This window comes from Neovison vison, chromosome 8 (genome assembly GCF_020171115.1).
Source record: "Neovison vison isolate M4711 chromosome 8, ASM_NN_V1, whole genome shotgun sequence".
NCBI classification, from domain to species: Eukaryota; Metazoa; Chordata; class Mammalia; order Carnivora; family Mustelidae; genus Neogale; species Neogale vison.
In genome coordinates, this window is record NC_058098.1 from 45158801 (window position 1) to 45176707 (window position 17907).

The 17907-nt window shown below is 45.3% G+C and overlaps 1 protein-coding gene across 3 annotated transcripts in view; it reads right to left on the reverse strand.

Annotated features, from left to right (window-relative positions):
* Window positions 1–17907, reverse strand: part of RALGAPA2 (Ral GTPase activating protein catalytic subunit alpha 2) — a 327482-nt gene that overhangs the window by 9660 nt on the left and 299915 nt on the right. For all 3 annotated transcript variants that reach the window (XM_044263547.1, XM_044263546.1, XM_044263549.1), the window contains one exon: window positions 12868–12989. In XM_044263547.1, the coding sequence (XP_044119482.1) occupies window positions 12868–12989 (122 nt within the window). The remainder of the gene's footprint in view (window positions 1–12867; window positions 12990–17907) is intronic.

Consider the following 17907-nt stretch of genomic DNA (forward strand, 5'->3'; position numbering starts at 1 on the left):
CCTGTGTGTCTGCACGTGCATACACACCTGTGCAGGGACTTAGCAAGCAAGTGGGATGCCCATGGAGTTCTCTAGCACTCTTCTCTTTTCTTCCACAGCTATAATGTACTTATATGGCTCCATGGTTAAACTGAACTAAATTATACATTTAAGATTAATATCTTGGTTTCAGCTTTTCTTGTCAGGCCCTTGCAGAGACAGAGGTTTCTAGACCATCTTGCTAACTCACAGAACATGAATACAAAGATCTCGGTTACATCTTAGCCATGATAGGACTGTTCATTGTACCAGACTGAATTCACATCTCAGAAAGTGGCAAAACAGTACAGACAGTTTATAGCAGCAATATTCCTAACAGCCAAAAAGAAGGAATAGTCAAACGTCCATCAACCGATTTAAGGATTTACATGGATGAATTATATGGTAGGTGAGTTATATCTCAATAATGCAGTTTGGAAAAAATGGCAAAAAGGAACAGAAGGTGATCTGGGCAGCAGCCCTGTCACTTCCTTTCCCAAAGTGATACAGCAGAATTGGTTACAAGTTTTGGAAGAATCAGGTTCTCCCCCCACCCCGTGGATGCCCGGGGAGGCAGGGGGACAGGGTCACCTAGCGGATGCCAGCAGCAACTCTCCTCCTGTGTCACACCACAAACTCTCAACCAACCGTCCTCAGAGCAAAGAAAATGGGGCTGTCCCTCAGACCACACACTAATCTTTCCTTCGAGGTTCTCTTGGGTTTATCCTAACTTGAGTTTATCCATCCCCTAAACACCCAGAAGTGGCCTCGGGTGGTGAGGTAGGACAACAGTGTAATTCTTCTCAGGACACGTTAGGATTCTGTGTGCAGCTTGGGACAACTTTTTACATTCTCTAATAATCAGCTGCTCAGGAAAACTTAGCAGTGTTGTCTGCGGTGACTTGAGGGAAGACAGGGAGTTCCAGGTATCTGTCTGAGGTGTCCGAGGAAACATCAAAGAAACAATGGGACTGTCTGGTTGTTAAACTGACGAAAGCCACCCTGTTGTCTTCAGACAGGAAGGAAGCAGTTTTACTCCATAATTAAGATGTTTTCTATATGTGAATTCTTTCTGTGGTGTTTCATTTGCCTCCTAAGGTAGGCAACACTTTGGTAACTTTCAATTACATTTCTCAGTTATCTGTGTCGAAGTGGCTGTGTATTTGCCGCTGGACACACTGTAGAGGTCAGAAGTCCTATAAAATAGTCCTTTTGGCCTTTTGGGAGGAGCATTTTGCCTTTGCCACAAAAGAAGGGCTCCCCCCCGCCACAAGCAAGCCCCAAAAAGCAGGGGGCCTCTCCAGGCGGGCAAAGAATCTCATTTGGCCAAGCCCCTGAACCCTGGTCTCGACACGACCAGCCGCTTGATAGTGAAAAAAACCAACACTCCTCAGTTCCCAAACTGCCAAAGAGATGAATCTTGCTCTGTGGAGGGCAGACTGTGGGGGAAAGTATGCAGTCATGTGATTTCTACATATAGGTAAAGAGCCTTTACTACTCATCTATTGTTCTAGAGACTGTTTTTCTCAGAGCGAAACAATGCCAAGGAATCTTCTCTCTTGTATCCTAGATCTTATGGCTCAACGCAAGTCCTTTTATGTGTCTTCGGTGCACCGGGGATGGTTATCTACCATGATACTCCATGCTAGCCCACGGGTTCCTGACTGACTACTGGATTCTGGTGTGAGTCTGGCGGAGGGGAGTCTTAAGCAGGTGGGGGACAAATGACCACAGGTCAAAGTGCTGCCCCATCCCCTTTTCACTTTCTTCTTCCCACCACGCAAATCTTCCCCTACAAGAGGTGGGTGTCACTGTGCTCCCTCACCTGTTCCATTCCAGTTAGGGGCTGCATTCTGTGGCACCAGGGGGAGGGGTTGTCATCGGGGGCCCCTCTAGTGGCCCCATGGAGAATGTTCGGGTAACATCTCTTGGATCACAACTTTCGTTCATTACTCAACATATATTCTGTTCCTGCTGTGTAGCAGGGGATGGGAATACATGGGGAACAAAATATTATCTGACTAGCTTCGCTCTCGCCCCTCCCCTGGAATATCCTCCCCACAGGAGTCAGAGTGATCTTTTTAATCAAGAACCATACCATGTGACCCCACTACTTAACACCCTCCAGGAGATACCCAGCTCACTAGAGTAACAGCCAAGGTCTTTCTCTAGGCTTTTGAGGCTGTTCTGACCTTCCTCCTCCTCTTCACCCCCTTGCTGGCTCTACCCTAATCACACTGGGCCCCTCACTGTTCCTCAGTTGTGCCAGAAAAGCATCAGCCTTGGGGTCTTTGCATTTGCTGTTCTGTCTGCCTGGAGTGCTTTCCCCCAAGATTTAAATGGCTTGCTCCCTCACTTCCTTCAAGCCTCTCCTCAAATGTCACCTTCTCAGTGAGGCCCATTTTATTTTATTTTTTTCAATGATTTTATTTGAGAGAGAGAGAGAGAGCGCATGGGTGGGGGCAGGGTGCAGAGGGAGAGGGAGAAGCAGACTACCTGCTGAGCAGGGAGCCTGATGTGGGGCTCCATCCCAGGACCTTGAGATCATGACCTGAGCCGAAGGCATACACTTAACTCACTGAGACAGCCAGGCACTCTCCCATCCCCCATTTTAAATGGCACCCCACAGCTCCTGACAGTAGACCAGCGTCTTCACTCATCTAAAAGATAAGCTTCAGGAAGGGTGGACTGCTGTTTTGCCCATTTCTATACCTTCTCCATTAATCAACAGTAAATATTTATGGAACGAATGTCTGAAGTCCCTGACTTATGTGGCGATGTTCCGAGGAATGAAGCTATAGCTCCCATCTACCTAGGCTGTACCAAAGGTACATGTGTGTCCCCAGGACTTGAGGTGGTCTGAGTTTTAATATCTAAATATGGTGTCTGGCAAGTCACCAGCTTTGGGTAATTGGAATAAAGAGCAGAATCAGCCCAGTGACCCGAGAAGCCCTATTTCTGGCTTCTTCCTTTCTTCTCTGTGGTCACCCCTTCTCTGGGACACTTGCCCTGATGTTGAGTGGGCCAACATCCCCAGGTCAGGAAAGCCTGGGCTCAGAATGATGCATGCCCAGATGTTACACAGGGCTCTGCCGTTAACCGGAGTCGGGCTGTTTCTCTAGCTGGTTCTCCAAGCCCTGGGGACAGAGCTAGGGAGCAGGGTTTCCCTAACTACCACGCATGGGCTCTGGGAGCAAACCAGCTGCAGGGTCTGCCCAGACGTATCTCAGCAGCCATGGCAGGAGAACCTGCACTCTGTGGTTTTGCCTGAGATCAGGGCGGGGGGAACAGTACCCTGCCATCTGAGTCCTGGAAGACCTGCAGCAGCTTTCCTCACCTTGGGCAATGCCAAGGTCAGACAACCTTGCTGGAGAGAAGAGAGGACTGGGTGACTATGTAGGCGGAGGACGCTGCCACAGGTAATGGCTGAGCACTGGGGGGTATGGTGGAGGGGGACACTGAAGGGTCCTGGTGTGGGGACTTAGGCAATGGGATGTGTCCTCTATGCATCTGGGATTTTATTGTCTCATATTCCTGAAGTGCCTGAAAAATAGGGTTTTGCCTTTTCTTTCTCTCTTTACACTCTTTACAGAGATGTCATAAGGTTTCTTCTGTGCTGAGAAATGAATTTTGGCCATGTCAATGCTGTAAATCTGTTTTTTATATTATTTATTTTTAAACAAAGTTGACTAGCATGTTTCCCATTTTTTAGGGATTTTTTTTTTCTCCCTGGCCTTTTGAGGGTCTTTGAAGGTTAACTTGAGAAAAGTAACCAGCTTTTCTGTCTATTATGCTACGCAGAGGTTTACTTCCTAGTCATCATTGTATAGCTTTCTGGAAAAGGACAGTATAAATTATTCTTTCTTTTTTCCATCAGCAGATTTAAATGCTGGTAAGAGAGATCCCATTTGGCCTCTGCTTTGGTTTAGTTGTTGCTAAACAGAAACTCAAGCAAAACCATGGAGTTTTCCTTGCACCCACCCTACGGGCTGGGGTTTGCACCTATTCCACCTGTTAGAACTGGCAGAACATGACCATCACAGCTGTGGTTCACAAGGAACATGAACATGGGGTGTTGGAAAGCTCCAGGTTCTTCTAAAACGAATCTTGAAGATTATTTGAAATAAGATTTAATTAAGAGTAATTTCCAAAAATTGTCTCTGAGAAAAATTCTTGGTATCTGCTGGCCATCTCTTGGCAACTGCGAAAGTGTCACGGGAACTGTAATTAGCAGTTAGGGAGGGAGGAAGATGCCACTTGCATTTAAAACCCTGTAAGGACTGAGAAATCAGAACTAAACTGAAGATGGCATTTCACAGAAAAAGCAGCATCTTCAAGTTCTTCCAAAGAACAATTTAAATGTGATGTCAATACTTAAGAATGAATCATCTTGGGTCCCTTCTTTTTCTGGGAATCTGTGAACAACCCTAACCTCTGTACCAGCCCCAAGGGCAGGAGGGTCCCTACAAGGGCTCTGAAAGGAGTCATTTCTTCCTCTGTGCTCTTTCCACGTTGACTGTCCCTCATATTATTCTTCTTGTCCATGGCCTTCCAGTTCTCAGACATCTCAAGTCTTAGCCAATGTGGGAAAGTTGAAAATTGACTGGCAGGAAGACTTAGTAGTATATCTAATACATATCATAAGTTTCCCGTCTCTTCCAGCCTTAGGAGATAGATGGCACAGCTTATCTCAGGGAAATCTCAACCCAAATGACCCAAATCATTGGCTCACTGTATCTTTCTTTCTTTAAACTGTATCTTTTTAATATGTGGTGACAGTTTAGAGATAACTCATCTGGACTTATTCATAAGTAGCCATGTTTTAGTAGTTCAAATACCTGCTTTTCCCCTAACAAGACTGCAAGCTCCAGAAGGGTAGGGGAGACATCGAAAATGAAGCTTTCAGAGCCTTCATGTTCCCTTAAGGTGCCCAGCACAGTCCCAAGGGTGGGGGAGGGCAGGGCCAATTCAGAGATGGCCCCATGGTCCAGGGAGTGACATCATTTCCTATTGGAACAAATGTCTGTCTCCTTTCTTTCTTCCCCCTCCCTGAGTGGACACTGAGGAGAATAAAAGCATTTTAAGAGGGAGAAAGGGATGAAAAGCATGAAGCAAAATCTGGTGCTGAACAGGACAATGAAGAATTCTCTTTAAAACCCACAATACTGTTGTGTTGCAATCCTGCAACACATTTCAGTTATTCAAACTGCATCATGTGGTCTAAGGAGTACCCAGGCCCTTCCCCCGGCCCCTTCTCACACCAGGCTTTGGCCATATTGCTTGCTCATCACCAGTCCACCGTCACTAGGAGACTAGGAAGGGAGGGAGCCTCCAAACACAATCATAGGAGTTCCGCACTGCCTCTGCCTCAGGCCCCAAACACATCTGTGACCTGGAGACAAACAACAGTCTGAATCTTTCCATCCACATTTCTATTGTATTCCTCTTGCAAATGTTTTAAGAAAGAAGCCATACATGTGTCATTCTCTAAAGAATTTGCCGCATTATAGCTAGAACACAAGCATGCCTGCGTGCACACACACGATTTACACAGGCTAAGAAAAACGAAGATAGGAGTGATAAGTTCAATGGCACTAAAATGAGGAACCAAGCATTACAGAGGTGGCTTGACAGTGCTTCTCAGCCCTGATTGCATAGTAAAATGCCCTCAGGAGTCTTTAAAAGGAAGTCCTCATGCCCAGGCCACACCCCAGACCGAGATACACACCTCTCTGGCGGAGGGTCAAGCGGAGATTTGCAGGTGGGCTTGGGCAATGGGATTATGGGTGTTTTAAAGAAATCCTATGAATGCTTTATCACATTTTCAAGAAGAATACATTTTTAGTTTTTAAAAAAAAAATACATCATAGGGGTGCCTGGGTGGCTCATTCAGTTGATCATCTGACTCTTGATTTTGGCTCAGGTCTGTGAGATCGGGTCCCACGCTCAGCAGGAAGTCTGCTTGAGATTCTCTCTTTCCTTCTCCTTCTGTCCCTCAGCCCTGCTCTCTCTCTCAAATAAATAGTTATATCTTAAAAAAATATATATATGTCATATGGAAAGGGGGTCAGAGTGGAGCTGGTGATGTGGACAGAAGATGTGGGCTGGCTCTGTGAGAAACTACTGGGATGGAACGACTGAGTGGGGTGGTTAGCTGTTTGGAGGCCACATGGCAACACTCACTTGGCTACAATCAAGTGTTTTGAGGTGCTGAGTGGAGGTGGCCCTGAGTTCTTAAATAGACAGTGATAAAAGAGCACTTATATTTAAGGGAAACTTCTGGATGATCTAAATGGAATTCTGAGCTTTCATCTGGGTCTTTAGCTAACATGAATAGCAAGTCAGCAGCCATGGCTCTGATGAATGGGGCTGTCCTCACAGGGTGGGTGCTGCAATGGCATTTCCACAGTCATGGTCCCTGGCCTGTGCTCCCCTTCTAGGAGACAGGCCAATGGACAGGCAGCAGTGTACTCCAGGATGAGAAAGGAAGACTCAGGAGGCACATGTTCTAGGAGGAAGGCAGAAGCAAGACCGGCTGGAAGAGGTAGAGGGTTGCATAGTATGGAGTGAGGGAAAACGTGGGCACGGCAGCCCAGCAAACACTGGCTGAGGGGTCCCCGTGTGCCAGGCACCGTGCTCATCTGTTTTTACACATACTAATTTGCTGAATCCTTATGAATACCCTTTAAGGAAGGTTTTTATTAAACCCATTTTACAGAATCACGCTGAGCCACAGAATGACAGCTAACTGGGCTGAGGCCACATGCTGGAACACAGATGACTCCAGCTATCTGGCTGTGGAAACCAGCCTTCTCAGGGGAATCCCTCCTCCCTGCAAGGAGCCTCCAAGGCAGCTGGGAAGGCTGGTGCCAGGTAGAAGGTTCTGCTTAACGTTGAGCAAGGAGGACAGAATGACAGAGGAATCTGAGAGACTGAGGTGGCTGTATGTGAGGAAGACAAGCAAAAGAAGGAAAACCTGGGCTGTATTAAATACCAAGGGAGGAAACTACAAACGCTGGCCATAGAGTATGAAGGATTAAAGCTTTGCTGATGGCTATTGCCTTCTGCCGCTATTCTATGGTTTGGTAGCAGTGTGGGGTGCATGGGCTCTGGGCCCATGTTGCGGCTGTGTTTCTAGCACCCCCAAAATATCAGAAACCCCTCTAGGTCTAGGAAACCTTTGGGCCTGATAGAGCCAGGACACGTGGAAGCCTCTGATGCGCATTTGTTCATTACATGAAGTCAGAATATATTCTGGGCTTCGGTTCCCTCATCCGTTCCCTGTGGTTGGTTAGAAGTAGGAATGAGAGGACCCTGGGAGGCTTTTGCAGCCACAGCTATGAGGCCACCCCACAGACTGGCACAATGACACGGGTGTGCTGGCCAGTGAAGTTATCACTGGTCAACCAAGTAACCAATAACCACAGCAGTGTATACTAACAGCTCTGGTAATCTGAGCTTCTGCTGTTTATGTTCTTAGCACTATCATTTCCCAAACTTCATTCTCATCTTATGAGGACTTTTTGAAAAACAACAAGAGGAAGGTACAGCTTTCCTGAACAAGCTCTGTTGGAAAAAAACCGAATTAGTATTGCTTCTCTCCTCTCAGAGGCGACATGGGTTTTGGACACTGAAAAACTCTTGAAAGTGGCTGATTAGGGACTCTGCAACCAATGTGCCTGACAGCCAATGTTTGGCGAGAGCTTATGAAGTAGGGGATGGTGGTAACCATCTGAGTCTTGGATGACGTCACTGACACCTGACTCCACTTTGGGAAGAAAAGAGAGTGTGGAACAAGGGGTGAGGGCCTCACTGCCAACTTGCACATGGCCTTCAGTTGTCCATTCATGGCCTGGTCTTCAGCCTACTCAAAATCAATGTGAAGAGGTTAGGCTTGATATCTCCTGAAGCTTCCTCGAACATTCTATGATGTCCTTTGCTGGTTTCAGCAAATTTATGAGGAGGATGAACACATAAGAAATGCTATCAATCAAAACCTTATGAAGAACACTTTACCATGGAGGGAAGAACAGAGAAAAGAGGGCAGAGAGGGGAGTAGGAGAGACAGAGAGAGATGGAATGAATCTGTAACATGACCACCCTCAATGAATGGGGGAAATCTGTCACCTTTTGGGGGGTTATAGTTAGAGGCTACCTTGTACAGTGTCTGGGGATCAACCTGATGGCTAACTGTCAGCAAACTGGCCACAGTGGGATCTGTGGGCAGAAGGGAAAGCCTACAACGTCCTGGCACAGGTGAGCACTGCACATGGTTCAGGGCTCCGGCAAGTAGAAGCGAGGTGTAGATTTAGTCCTCTTGCCAGAGGCTGGTGGGTTATAAAAGCAGTTTGTGTAGCATCAACTTGCCCGATTCACTTTGGGACCAGTACACCTGCAGTCTTAGAAGGGTCACCAGAATGACCCAGTGACACCAGGCAGAGTCTTCTGATAGTCTCTACGAACTTAATTTGATTTTGTTGTAGGAGAAAATTACAGGAGTCTTGTTTATCAGGCAGGTGAGCATAATAATCCCTTCCAAGAGGGCACCGTGCATGTCGTGAGTGTGACTGATGAAAGCTTACGGTACAAGAGTCGCGCTGGCAGCAGCATCCTAAGACCGACTCAGACTAATCTGGGTTAAGCTCCAAATATGACCTACATTAAAAGTGGCAGAATCTGGTGGAGCCCTAGTGAGGAATTTCCTCCCACTTGTTCTAAATCCTGGAACATTTACAATCTGGCCTATCATGAAGGAGGAAGTATTTCTGACCATATCTTGGAGAAATCAAACATGTTTATGTAGGGCTCACAAATAAACAAAGATTTGTGCTCCCTCTGCTGGCTCCCCATAGCAATATTAAAGTAGAAAGGAACCCAAACCAGTGTTGGCATGTTCGGCAAACAGTTGATTTGCGTATACTGGGAACAACATTTTTAATTTGGTTTGGGACAATCTTTGGAAAAAATCAATCTTTATGAGGGTCTGAACAAGGCACTTGGAAATTCTTAAAATTAGTTATTAAATTCGACATACCTGTAGTCCTCCACTACCAAATTGCTAGCTGTGACTGTAATCGTGATTTGAGGATTCATTTATCAACAGACACAAGTGGTTTCCTCCAAGGTTTTAAGGTCTAGACACAACCTTTAAAGCAGTTCTGGGGAGGGGGGAGGCAATCTCAGGTTCTAGCTCAAGTTTTTTTGTTTTTCCTCTTGTTTATAAGACCAGCTTCCACAAAGTAAAGATTTATACTATTTATATCCTTTCTGATAATGTCAAACATTAGACTTGATTTTCCAAATCATTAGCATGCAGAAGAATGACCTCATGGTGAACAGATGCACTTGGCTGTGAGCTGCAGTGATTACATCAGTCCCGCCCAGCAGTCAAGGGCGCCCATTCCAGTTAACCCTTTGAAGGCCTCTCTGCCGGCCCCCCTTCCTTGGAAACGTGCATGAAAACACAAGCTGAGACTCTCACCCCAAAGTGCGTGCGTGTGTGTGTTAAACACATGCATATACATGCATAAACATATACATGTATGCAAACACACAGACACACACACACACGTATGTGTTAATTGTGGCCAATATTTTCACACTGGCTACCTTATAGGAATTGTTGGCCAAAAGGGAAGGAATCACAAGGAACACAAATTACAGGGCTAAGAGAAAGCAGCTCAAATGCCTATCATACACTGAATATTATTACCAGTACAGATAGTGGACAGAAGAGGTATGAGGTAGGTGGTGTTTTAAAATAACATTTTCTGACTGGGAAAATATATATTTTTTAAAATCTCCTTTTAAAAAGCTCAGTATCCACCCATGAGCCTAATTATTGAAGATCTGACATCTTCATGGGTGGCTGACAGTGAATCATGAAGAGAAGCATGTGTACTTGGCCAGTGTGGCCCTCTATGGCTTCTTTGGGTGACAAGTAACAGCACTGGGGCAGGGAGAGTCTGAGGAGAAGGCATTTTCCAACAGCAGCATCTTTGGGCATGAGCCCTTCCCACTGAGCACACTTCTTACTTATGCGTAGGACTCCATGGCTGATATTATAAGCCTTCCCTCTAGGAAAGGGGGCTGCTTGCTGCTACAAATATAGTATGGAAGGAATACAGGGTTCAGGTTATTCTCCCTCTGCATTAACGACAAAGCCCCTTGCAGGGAGGATACAAAGGAAACCTGGGAGTCCCTAATTCCTCAGATTGTGCATATGCATGTGAGCAGGAGCCCAAGGCCCCGCTTTGATGGCACTGCTGGCCGAGATGGTCTGATTGGGTCCTAAGTGCACTGTGGGGGCTTAAGCCGCTCAGGGTCAATTTTTCCAGTTGGCTTGCTGCTTGGAAGAGCAGAGTCTACCTCTGTTTAGTTTAAGCTAGCTGGCTCATCTGGGTTTGACTGTACTTGTCCCAAGAAAATAGGGCTAACACTCAATAAATGAAAAATATTTTCATCTGTAAAAGTCGTACCAGACCCGGATAGGGATTCCTCAAAAGCAAAACTGGCAGGGAAAGGAGGAGAGGATGTGCTTCTGAAAACATGCCTATTTATGGTCTGGAAATGCTCCACCCTCACTGCATGGCCCCCAAATTTCAGTGCACATCAAGTTCTTTCCAAGTTCCTTCCTAATCTTTGTTGTGGGCATATATATGCAAAGTGGTGACAGAGAACATGATGTTCAGACTTAAAATCACGTTCATGGATTGGCATGATATGTGTACCCCAAATTTTATCACTCAACACTGAATGCCCTAAACCTTGAACATTGTGAAATGTCATCCGGATGCTAATAATTTGGAAAGAGGAAGCCCAGCATTTGTCTTGATATCTCATCTTTGGTTTCACGTTCCCTTTGTAGCGGTTCCAGTGCCCACTCATGAGCTGTCAGACCCTTATCTGCTAAGTGACTTTGGCAAATGTGATGCTCTTAAAGAAGTCTGTCAGCCACTGCCTCCAAATAGCAGGTCTTGGAAAACCCAAATCACTTCTCGAGACTCACTTAACCTGTTACCTACACATTGGTTCATTTGAATTGATTTAAGTCATTGTGAGCTTTAAGAAAAGATCAAATTAATTTATATAGATGCTAAAGTATGCATAGGAAACAAAGTTCATCAATATTTGTTTCAGGAACATCTTAATCTGGAGCCTTAAGAATGTAGCAGCTAAGGAATGCCAATATCTAGTTATTATTTAATTTCTTCTAATTTTAAGAAACATAAAGCTTTCTTAAGAGTTAAAAAACAAAACAAAACAAAAAAACCCAACAATAACAACACAGAAAAATTAAGCCCCAGTACCTCATGAGGAGGAGAAAGAGCTGAATGAGATCTTTAAAAAAAATTAGCTTTGCCATGGATCCTTCATGTTCTTTCACCTACACACCAGAAATGATTTTAAACCTCCAGCCAGAGTGGTGTGAAATCTTCATTTCCCTTGAAACCGATTTTTTTTTTTTTTTGGTTTAGATAGAATGTTGGCAGAGTGTATAAAAGAATTCAATTCACAGCTGTTCTACTTTTTTTTTTAATGTAAGAAACATTAATCAAAGCTTTAAGTTATAAGCTTTCTCATGTTGTTTAGTATTCCAGTTCAACAAAGATCAATAGAGGCCATCCCTGTGTTTCTTGACGCCTCACCAGGAAGCAGAGGCGTGATTATGTAAATCGCAGGGCTCCCGCACCTCGGCCAGCTTGCTTATCTCTCAGGCCTTCTGCCTGCTGCTCCTGGCTCCCTGTGCAAGAGCAAGCCTCTCCCTCTTATCTCCCAACAAAGCTCGCAACGGCAAGGATTGAAGCCAGCGATGTTAAACAATGATGCATGGCTGATTTTATTTGTAAGTGATTTATTTCACTGAATTTAATTTTTTTCACTTTGTGTGTAAGATATTTGTTAACAAGTCAGAATGGGAGAAGTAAGGCGGTGTTCAGAGACAATTGACACAGGTTAGAAATCTATTAAGCATGCTAACAGTTGTGTCTACACCGGTGGAAGAAGAGGGAAGCCCCTCATTGAGAATTTCAACATGCATTGACTAAATATCCCATTTACTCTCTGAAAGGCAATTAATCTGTAATTACATGCAGAAATTCACAAGTAATTCTATTCTTTGGGAAAAAAAAACCCACAGTAATCATATAATCAGTTTAAGTGGTAGTATCCATTATTTTTTTCAAACTAGAAATATAAAAAGAGTAAAACCTAAAAACAAAGACATGCATGGAAATTTCTGAAATTTTCCATTGGCGTAATAAATGAAAATGATTGAAAGCCAGTTGCTAAACAGGTTCCACGCCAGGTGCTGCTCTGGTCGGCAGCTTGTCCATGTGACACAGACCACTCCAGAGAGAAAAGCGTGCACGCCGCTCTGCTGTAATGACGGACCAGGGGACACTGTCCTTCCATTTCTCTTGCATTAATCCCTGACCCGAGTATCTCGGCAGCATAATCCCCATTTAGCATTAGTAGCAACGGCTTCGACTGTGAGGAACACTTTTTTGATAAGTAAGCACTGATTTGGGCATCGCTTTTAAACAACATATTCCCAGCTCAGCAAGAAACCCACACTCCTGAATGAACTGGAGCACATTACTGAGAAAAAGTTCATTAACCTTGCTAGATTCGGGGGTTAACAGGATAGCTGAAGAAAAGCACTGAGTGAACAGCTCGGATACAAAACAAATTAAAATGAATGTCATCATTCCTTTTGATATTCATTAGTTGATTCAGAGGGAGAATGCTCTTCTTAAATTTGCAAGCATTTATCTGTGAAAAACAGGTGTACATCTGCTGCTCGAGTGCGTCCTAAGCGCGGGAGGGCAGAATAATGCAGACACTCACCCGTTCCGCCGAGGGAGGGGCTGGGTGAGGGAGAAAAGACTTGGGCGGCAAAATCCTCAAACGTCATGACTTCTCGGTGGTTCTGAATTATTGCTTCGAGGTACAGAGCTCGTTCTTCGTAGCTGCAGTCACCGGTCAAGGAAGCAAGCGCACATGTGGAATGACATGCATAACAATGACAGCTCACTTTGGTTGGAATACAGTTACGCAACTTTGACTTGGGTGAGTGGGGAGGGGGAGAAAAGTACCTTGCAAGTCCATTACCATCCTGCCAGGGAATTAAATATGACTCAGAATTAACAGTAAGATTCTGATATTGAGATCTAACTCCCTCTTAGACTTTGGTTACACCCAACAGCAACATTCCTGAAAAATATGTACATCAATGGTTATAGAAACACAGCAAAATGTCGTTAAGCTTGAGTCAAACAAACAAAAACGGAGGCACCCGTTTGTGGGACAGTGTCGGACCATCCCTTCCCAGGTCAGTGGATATACAACGTTCTTCTCAGTCTCCTAGAGAATGAGTTAACGCTTAAAGCAGGAATTGGTGACACACTTGGGAAAAAAAAAAAGGTGAGAGGATGTGCTTCCCTGGGGAAGAGGGAGGCGGGAGGCCAGGAAGGTATGCTCAGAAAGGGTACCAGTGCCTCCAGCCAGGATGGGCTAGAGCATGAGAAAATAGGAGCTAATAAGTGAGAGACTCTAGCAGAGAAGGCACAATGCAATTTAAAAAAGAAAAGACTATTGCCTTTTAATTAAAACTGCAGTCTGGAACACACACATTCAAATGTGTAATCAAAAACCAGTCACCAATAAAACTTACAAGCGTAACACGCTGAAGCAACTTTCCAGCTGTCTTAATAGGACCCCTGCGTGTGGCAGCCTTTCATAGGGCAGAAAGCAAATCTTCCCCTTTTGTGTATGGCTTCTGTTTCCTCAGAAGGTGAATCACGCACTTCCAATAACAGGATAACGTCAGAACAATTCGACAGCGGATGGAGGCCCCGCACGTATGACTTTATGAATTAACACTTGGGGAAGTCGGCATGACGTCTCATTTTCCCCTTCCCAGTTATCAATGCAAAAGTTAAAAGACGTGTTTGAGTCATTTTGAAAATCATGCTAATGCTCCAGGAACACAGGGAACATGGATCACCATCAATCAGTTCATTATTTGCTGCTTGGGAAGAGCCAAAGTAATTTCTAGCATTTCTTGCTGGATTTTAAAACTATCTTTCCAAAATGGCCTCTTCACCAATAAAAGTTGGTGAAAATGATGCTTTTCTAATCAGCTTTCAGTAGGAAGTATGTGATTTAAGATAGGAAAATATTTTTCTATTTTCTTTTTGTCCAAGGATGCACACAGATTTCCCAATGCAGGCCCTTCCTTTTCCTCCTCCTTTAATTATAGTCAGAGAAAGAGTTTTTACAGGGTGAGACCAGAGGCATCCTGGGGCTTTGCCCGCCAAAGTGGTAGCCGGGAGCCGCACGTGGCTATCTAAATTTAAATTTAAATTAATTAAAATGAAAAACAAAAACAAAAACAAAAACCAGCAATTCCCTTCCAGGGTCCCACTAGCTGTACTTCAAGCACTCAGCAGTCACACACACACATGAGCTGGGGTTACTGGGTTGGATGGCACGGACAGAGGACATGCCTTTCGTTGTGGAAAGAGCTACTAGGTAGCTTGTTTCCAGAATTTCTCTTTAGGGTCACTCTAGGCAACTTGAGAAAAGCAAAATGCATTTGAGGATATCAAAAGCGACCCCTCTGACAGCTTCCCAGTGCATTATATAGAAGGTCACCACAGCTGAAGGCCTGGGTGGTGGGAGCCTGAAGTGGCTTCTTAAATGCACGCTGAACTCCGGGTGACACCCTGACGAACGAACAGGCTGCCGCACTTCCACAGTGAGAGGCGTCCTCTCAGGCCCAATTCTAGAGGGACCCACTAATGCCATTCACGTCTCATTATGAACACGCTTATTCTGCACAGCACTTGGCTGTCGCGCGGCTCGGCCCTCCGAGCACGGCCCCAGCGAGCCGCGGGTCCAGGGAACAGCAGGACGTTAGGCCTGAGTGGCCGTCTGGCGAACAGGCTCTCTGACACTAAGCTGGCACGTGCTGGCCCAGCAGGGGCCGAGCGAGGCGTGACAAATTACTCAAAGAGCTGAGCTAAACTTATGGCTGACAACCACCTGAGCCTTAGGACAGCCGTGGCCCGCTGTCAACGCGCAATTCATGGCTCCCCCTTTCAGGCCGCAGTCTGCTTGAGGGCTCGGGTTAGAGCCGGCGCAGCCCTCTAAAGACCTGTCATGCTCTGCCTAGAATGGTCCTGCTGTTTCCTGAAAGGCCCCACTGCGTCCAACACGTCCACATACAGTGCTCGGGACAATGGCGAACAAAATAGAAGTGCGGATGCACTTTGCTAAATATGCTTTGGAAGCCGTGTATCTGGAAGAGTGGCTGCTATGTTAATCGAGCTCACAGGCAATCCTACAAAGAGATGCCATGTATAATACCCAGTAGACTGACCTCAGACAGCAGCCCGTCATCCTCACCCAGGATGACACTAGCCAATTTGGAAGCTTATCCTTGTCAGGCTGGAGAAATCCGGGCGCCTAAGAGCAAGTCCTGCGCTAGAGTTACAGTGGGGTGATAATCAAGTTTTGAGATTCTCTGGCTCAATGAATATTTATGGTCTGACTCCTAAAACAGGGCACTATGGAAGACAGCACAAAAAGATGCTTCCAGAACCAGATACTAGAGGAGGAAGTGTTTACCTCAGAGAAGATTCCCGATCTCGCATTCATGCCCCCAACTGTCACACGTAGCATACACTCCCCCACCCCCAGGCTGGTCCTATGCTGTCACGGGAGCGTTAACAGCGCTAAACTGGGTGTTGTCATTTAGACAAACATCCATTAGGGACTGCAGGGAGACCAGGAGATCACCAAATGCATTTTCACTCGTGGCCCACGCCAGGGCATGTAAACACCATGACAAAAAGAAAACAAACACCACCCCAATCCTGGCACTGTTTAGAAACAGAGAAGGAGCTCAGGGTGCCAAAAAATCATTTCTTTTAGTAGCTCTTAAAAATCGTAGCTCTGGGATTTAACGGAACGTATTAGAACTACTAGCAAGGGCAGTTAGGAGCAGTATTATCTGACATTTTCTTCCCTAACATCCTTAGGGCTTCAGGGCTGGTTGCTTTGTATATATATTATGAAAAAAAAAAGGGGGGGCATTTATAACTTAGACATCAAAATGCTTCCAAGGTTCTTCTCAGGCATAAGACATGTTAAGATGTGAACCAAACGCTGTAATAATGCCAGGAGTAGATGGTCAGCGCCTCTGGCTAAAGGCAGGTGGCTAAACAGGCACCTGGTCACATATTCAATACCTGTTTTCATACTGGCTTTTGCCCTGCTGTTTTCTTAAAAAGGCCACTAACAGATGTAAAACTTAAATGCTGTCCTGAATTACTATCTCATTCAAAACCACACATAGTAAAGTACACTGTTAAAGAGAAAATTTTCCCTTTGATTACTCAATTCAGAGAGCATTCAAATTACTATCTAGAAACCCCTCTTTGTTTCTAAGTATTTTGAGCTTCTTCAGTGACCCGCTGTGTCTATGTTGTCATCTAAGAATTTTATCATTTACCAATGCTTCTCTACTTGAATGAAGAAGCTATATATCTTTGCTGCTTACACTTTAACCAAAACATCCAAGAGAACTTTCTGAGACCCTCAAGACACACTCAGCTGGGTTGCAAAAGCTCAAGAATCCAAACCCAACTTCCCCAAATTTTATTTTGATGAATATTTGCTTCTATTTTCCAAAACAGCAGCAGGAGCATGAGAGGAAGAAACTTGCCTTTTGGAGGAAGACGGGTCTAGGTTGGAATTCCAGTCCTCTCTTCCACCCACTGGGGGACCCAGGACAAGTTGCTCCAATGCCCCAGCATCAGCTGCCTTGTGTGTAAAGCAGTGATGCTGACACCTGCCCTTGGGGCTGCCCTGAGGATCAGATGCAATTGTGTAATGAAGCCTTAACCCTGGTTCTAGCACACAGGAGAAGCACCATAGATGTGGACTGCCTGCTCTCCTTCCTCCCTTTATGTGGGCTTCTAGGTTCCTCTCCCGGAAAGAGCATAGTGGATAAAGTAGGAGGAGCCTCTGTGTCAGGCTTTAGGACGAGCATGCCTCCTTCATGTTAGGTCTCTGTGAGCCAGGGGAGTGCCATGGGCCCCACAGTACTGGTCAGCAAGTGGAAGCACAGAGGAGTCCAGTGATTTTCCAGAGTCACAGTTACTTGGTGGTACAATTGGGACCAGAACACAGGTCTTCCAACTTTTACTGCTTTTGGCTACTGTATCTTGATTTCTATGGTCCATGGGATTAAGTTCAGGATCCCATGCAAGGCTGGGAGCTAAACCAGCAGTGAGGATAAATCAAGCAACTGAACTATACAGATGTCTGGAAATCCACCTGAGTCCATAGGTTTAAGCTGCACTGATACCCATAGACTACACTGACTTTATAAATTCAGAAAAAATAACAATTACTTCATTTTAATTGTTTTTTTTTTACTTATTCAGGCTATGTGTTTGTTGACTGCTATTTAAGATGCTCAACTTCTTTGTAATAACTCCTTATCTTTTGTTTGCTTGTTTTTAAGGAAAAGGAAGAACTGTTGGCAAGACTCTACTGCAGGTTGTATGTTTTTTCAACCCTTGACACTCTTCTTGCCAGGACCTTCTCTACGTTTCCAGGGAGTGGACACCAGACCCAGCCCAACAAAGCAGCCTTGGAAGAGGCTGCCTCCTGAGGTCAGGATGTGTGTCTTCTGCAGTGGTTCCCATACCTGTCCCTGGTTTTCTTTGTTAACTCCTTGCAGTCCCTTATTGCTGACACAAGACTGCCCAGAGTTGGGCCCTCTTGGGACTCTGCGGACTCCCCTTCCCATGGCAGTGGTCCACAAAGGGAGGGAAGCCACGTTTCGGCACCACCTGGGAGGCTTTGGTCAACCTC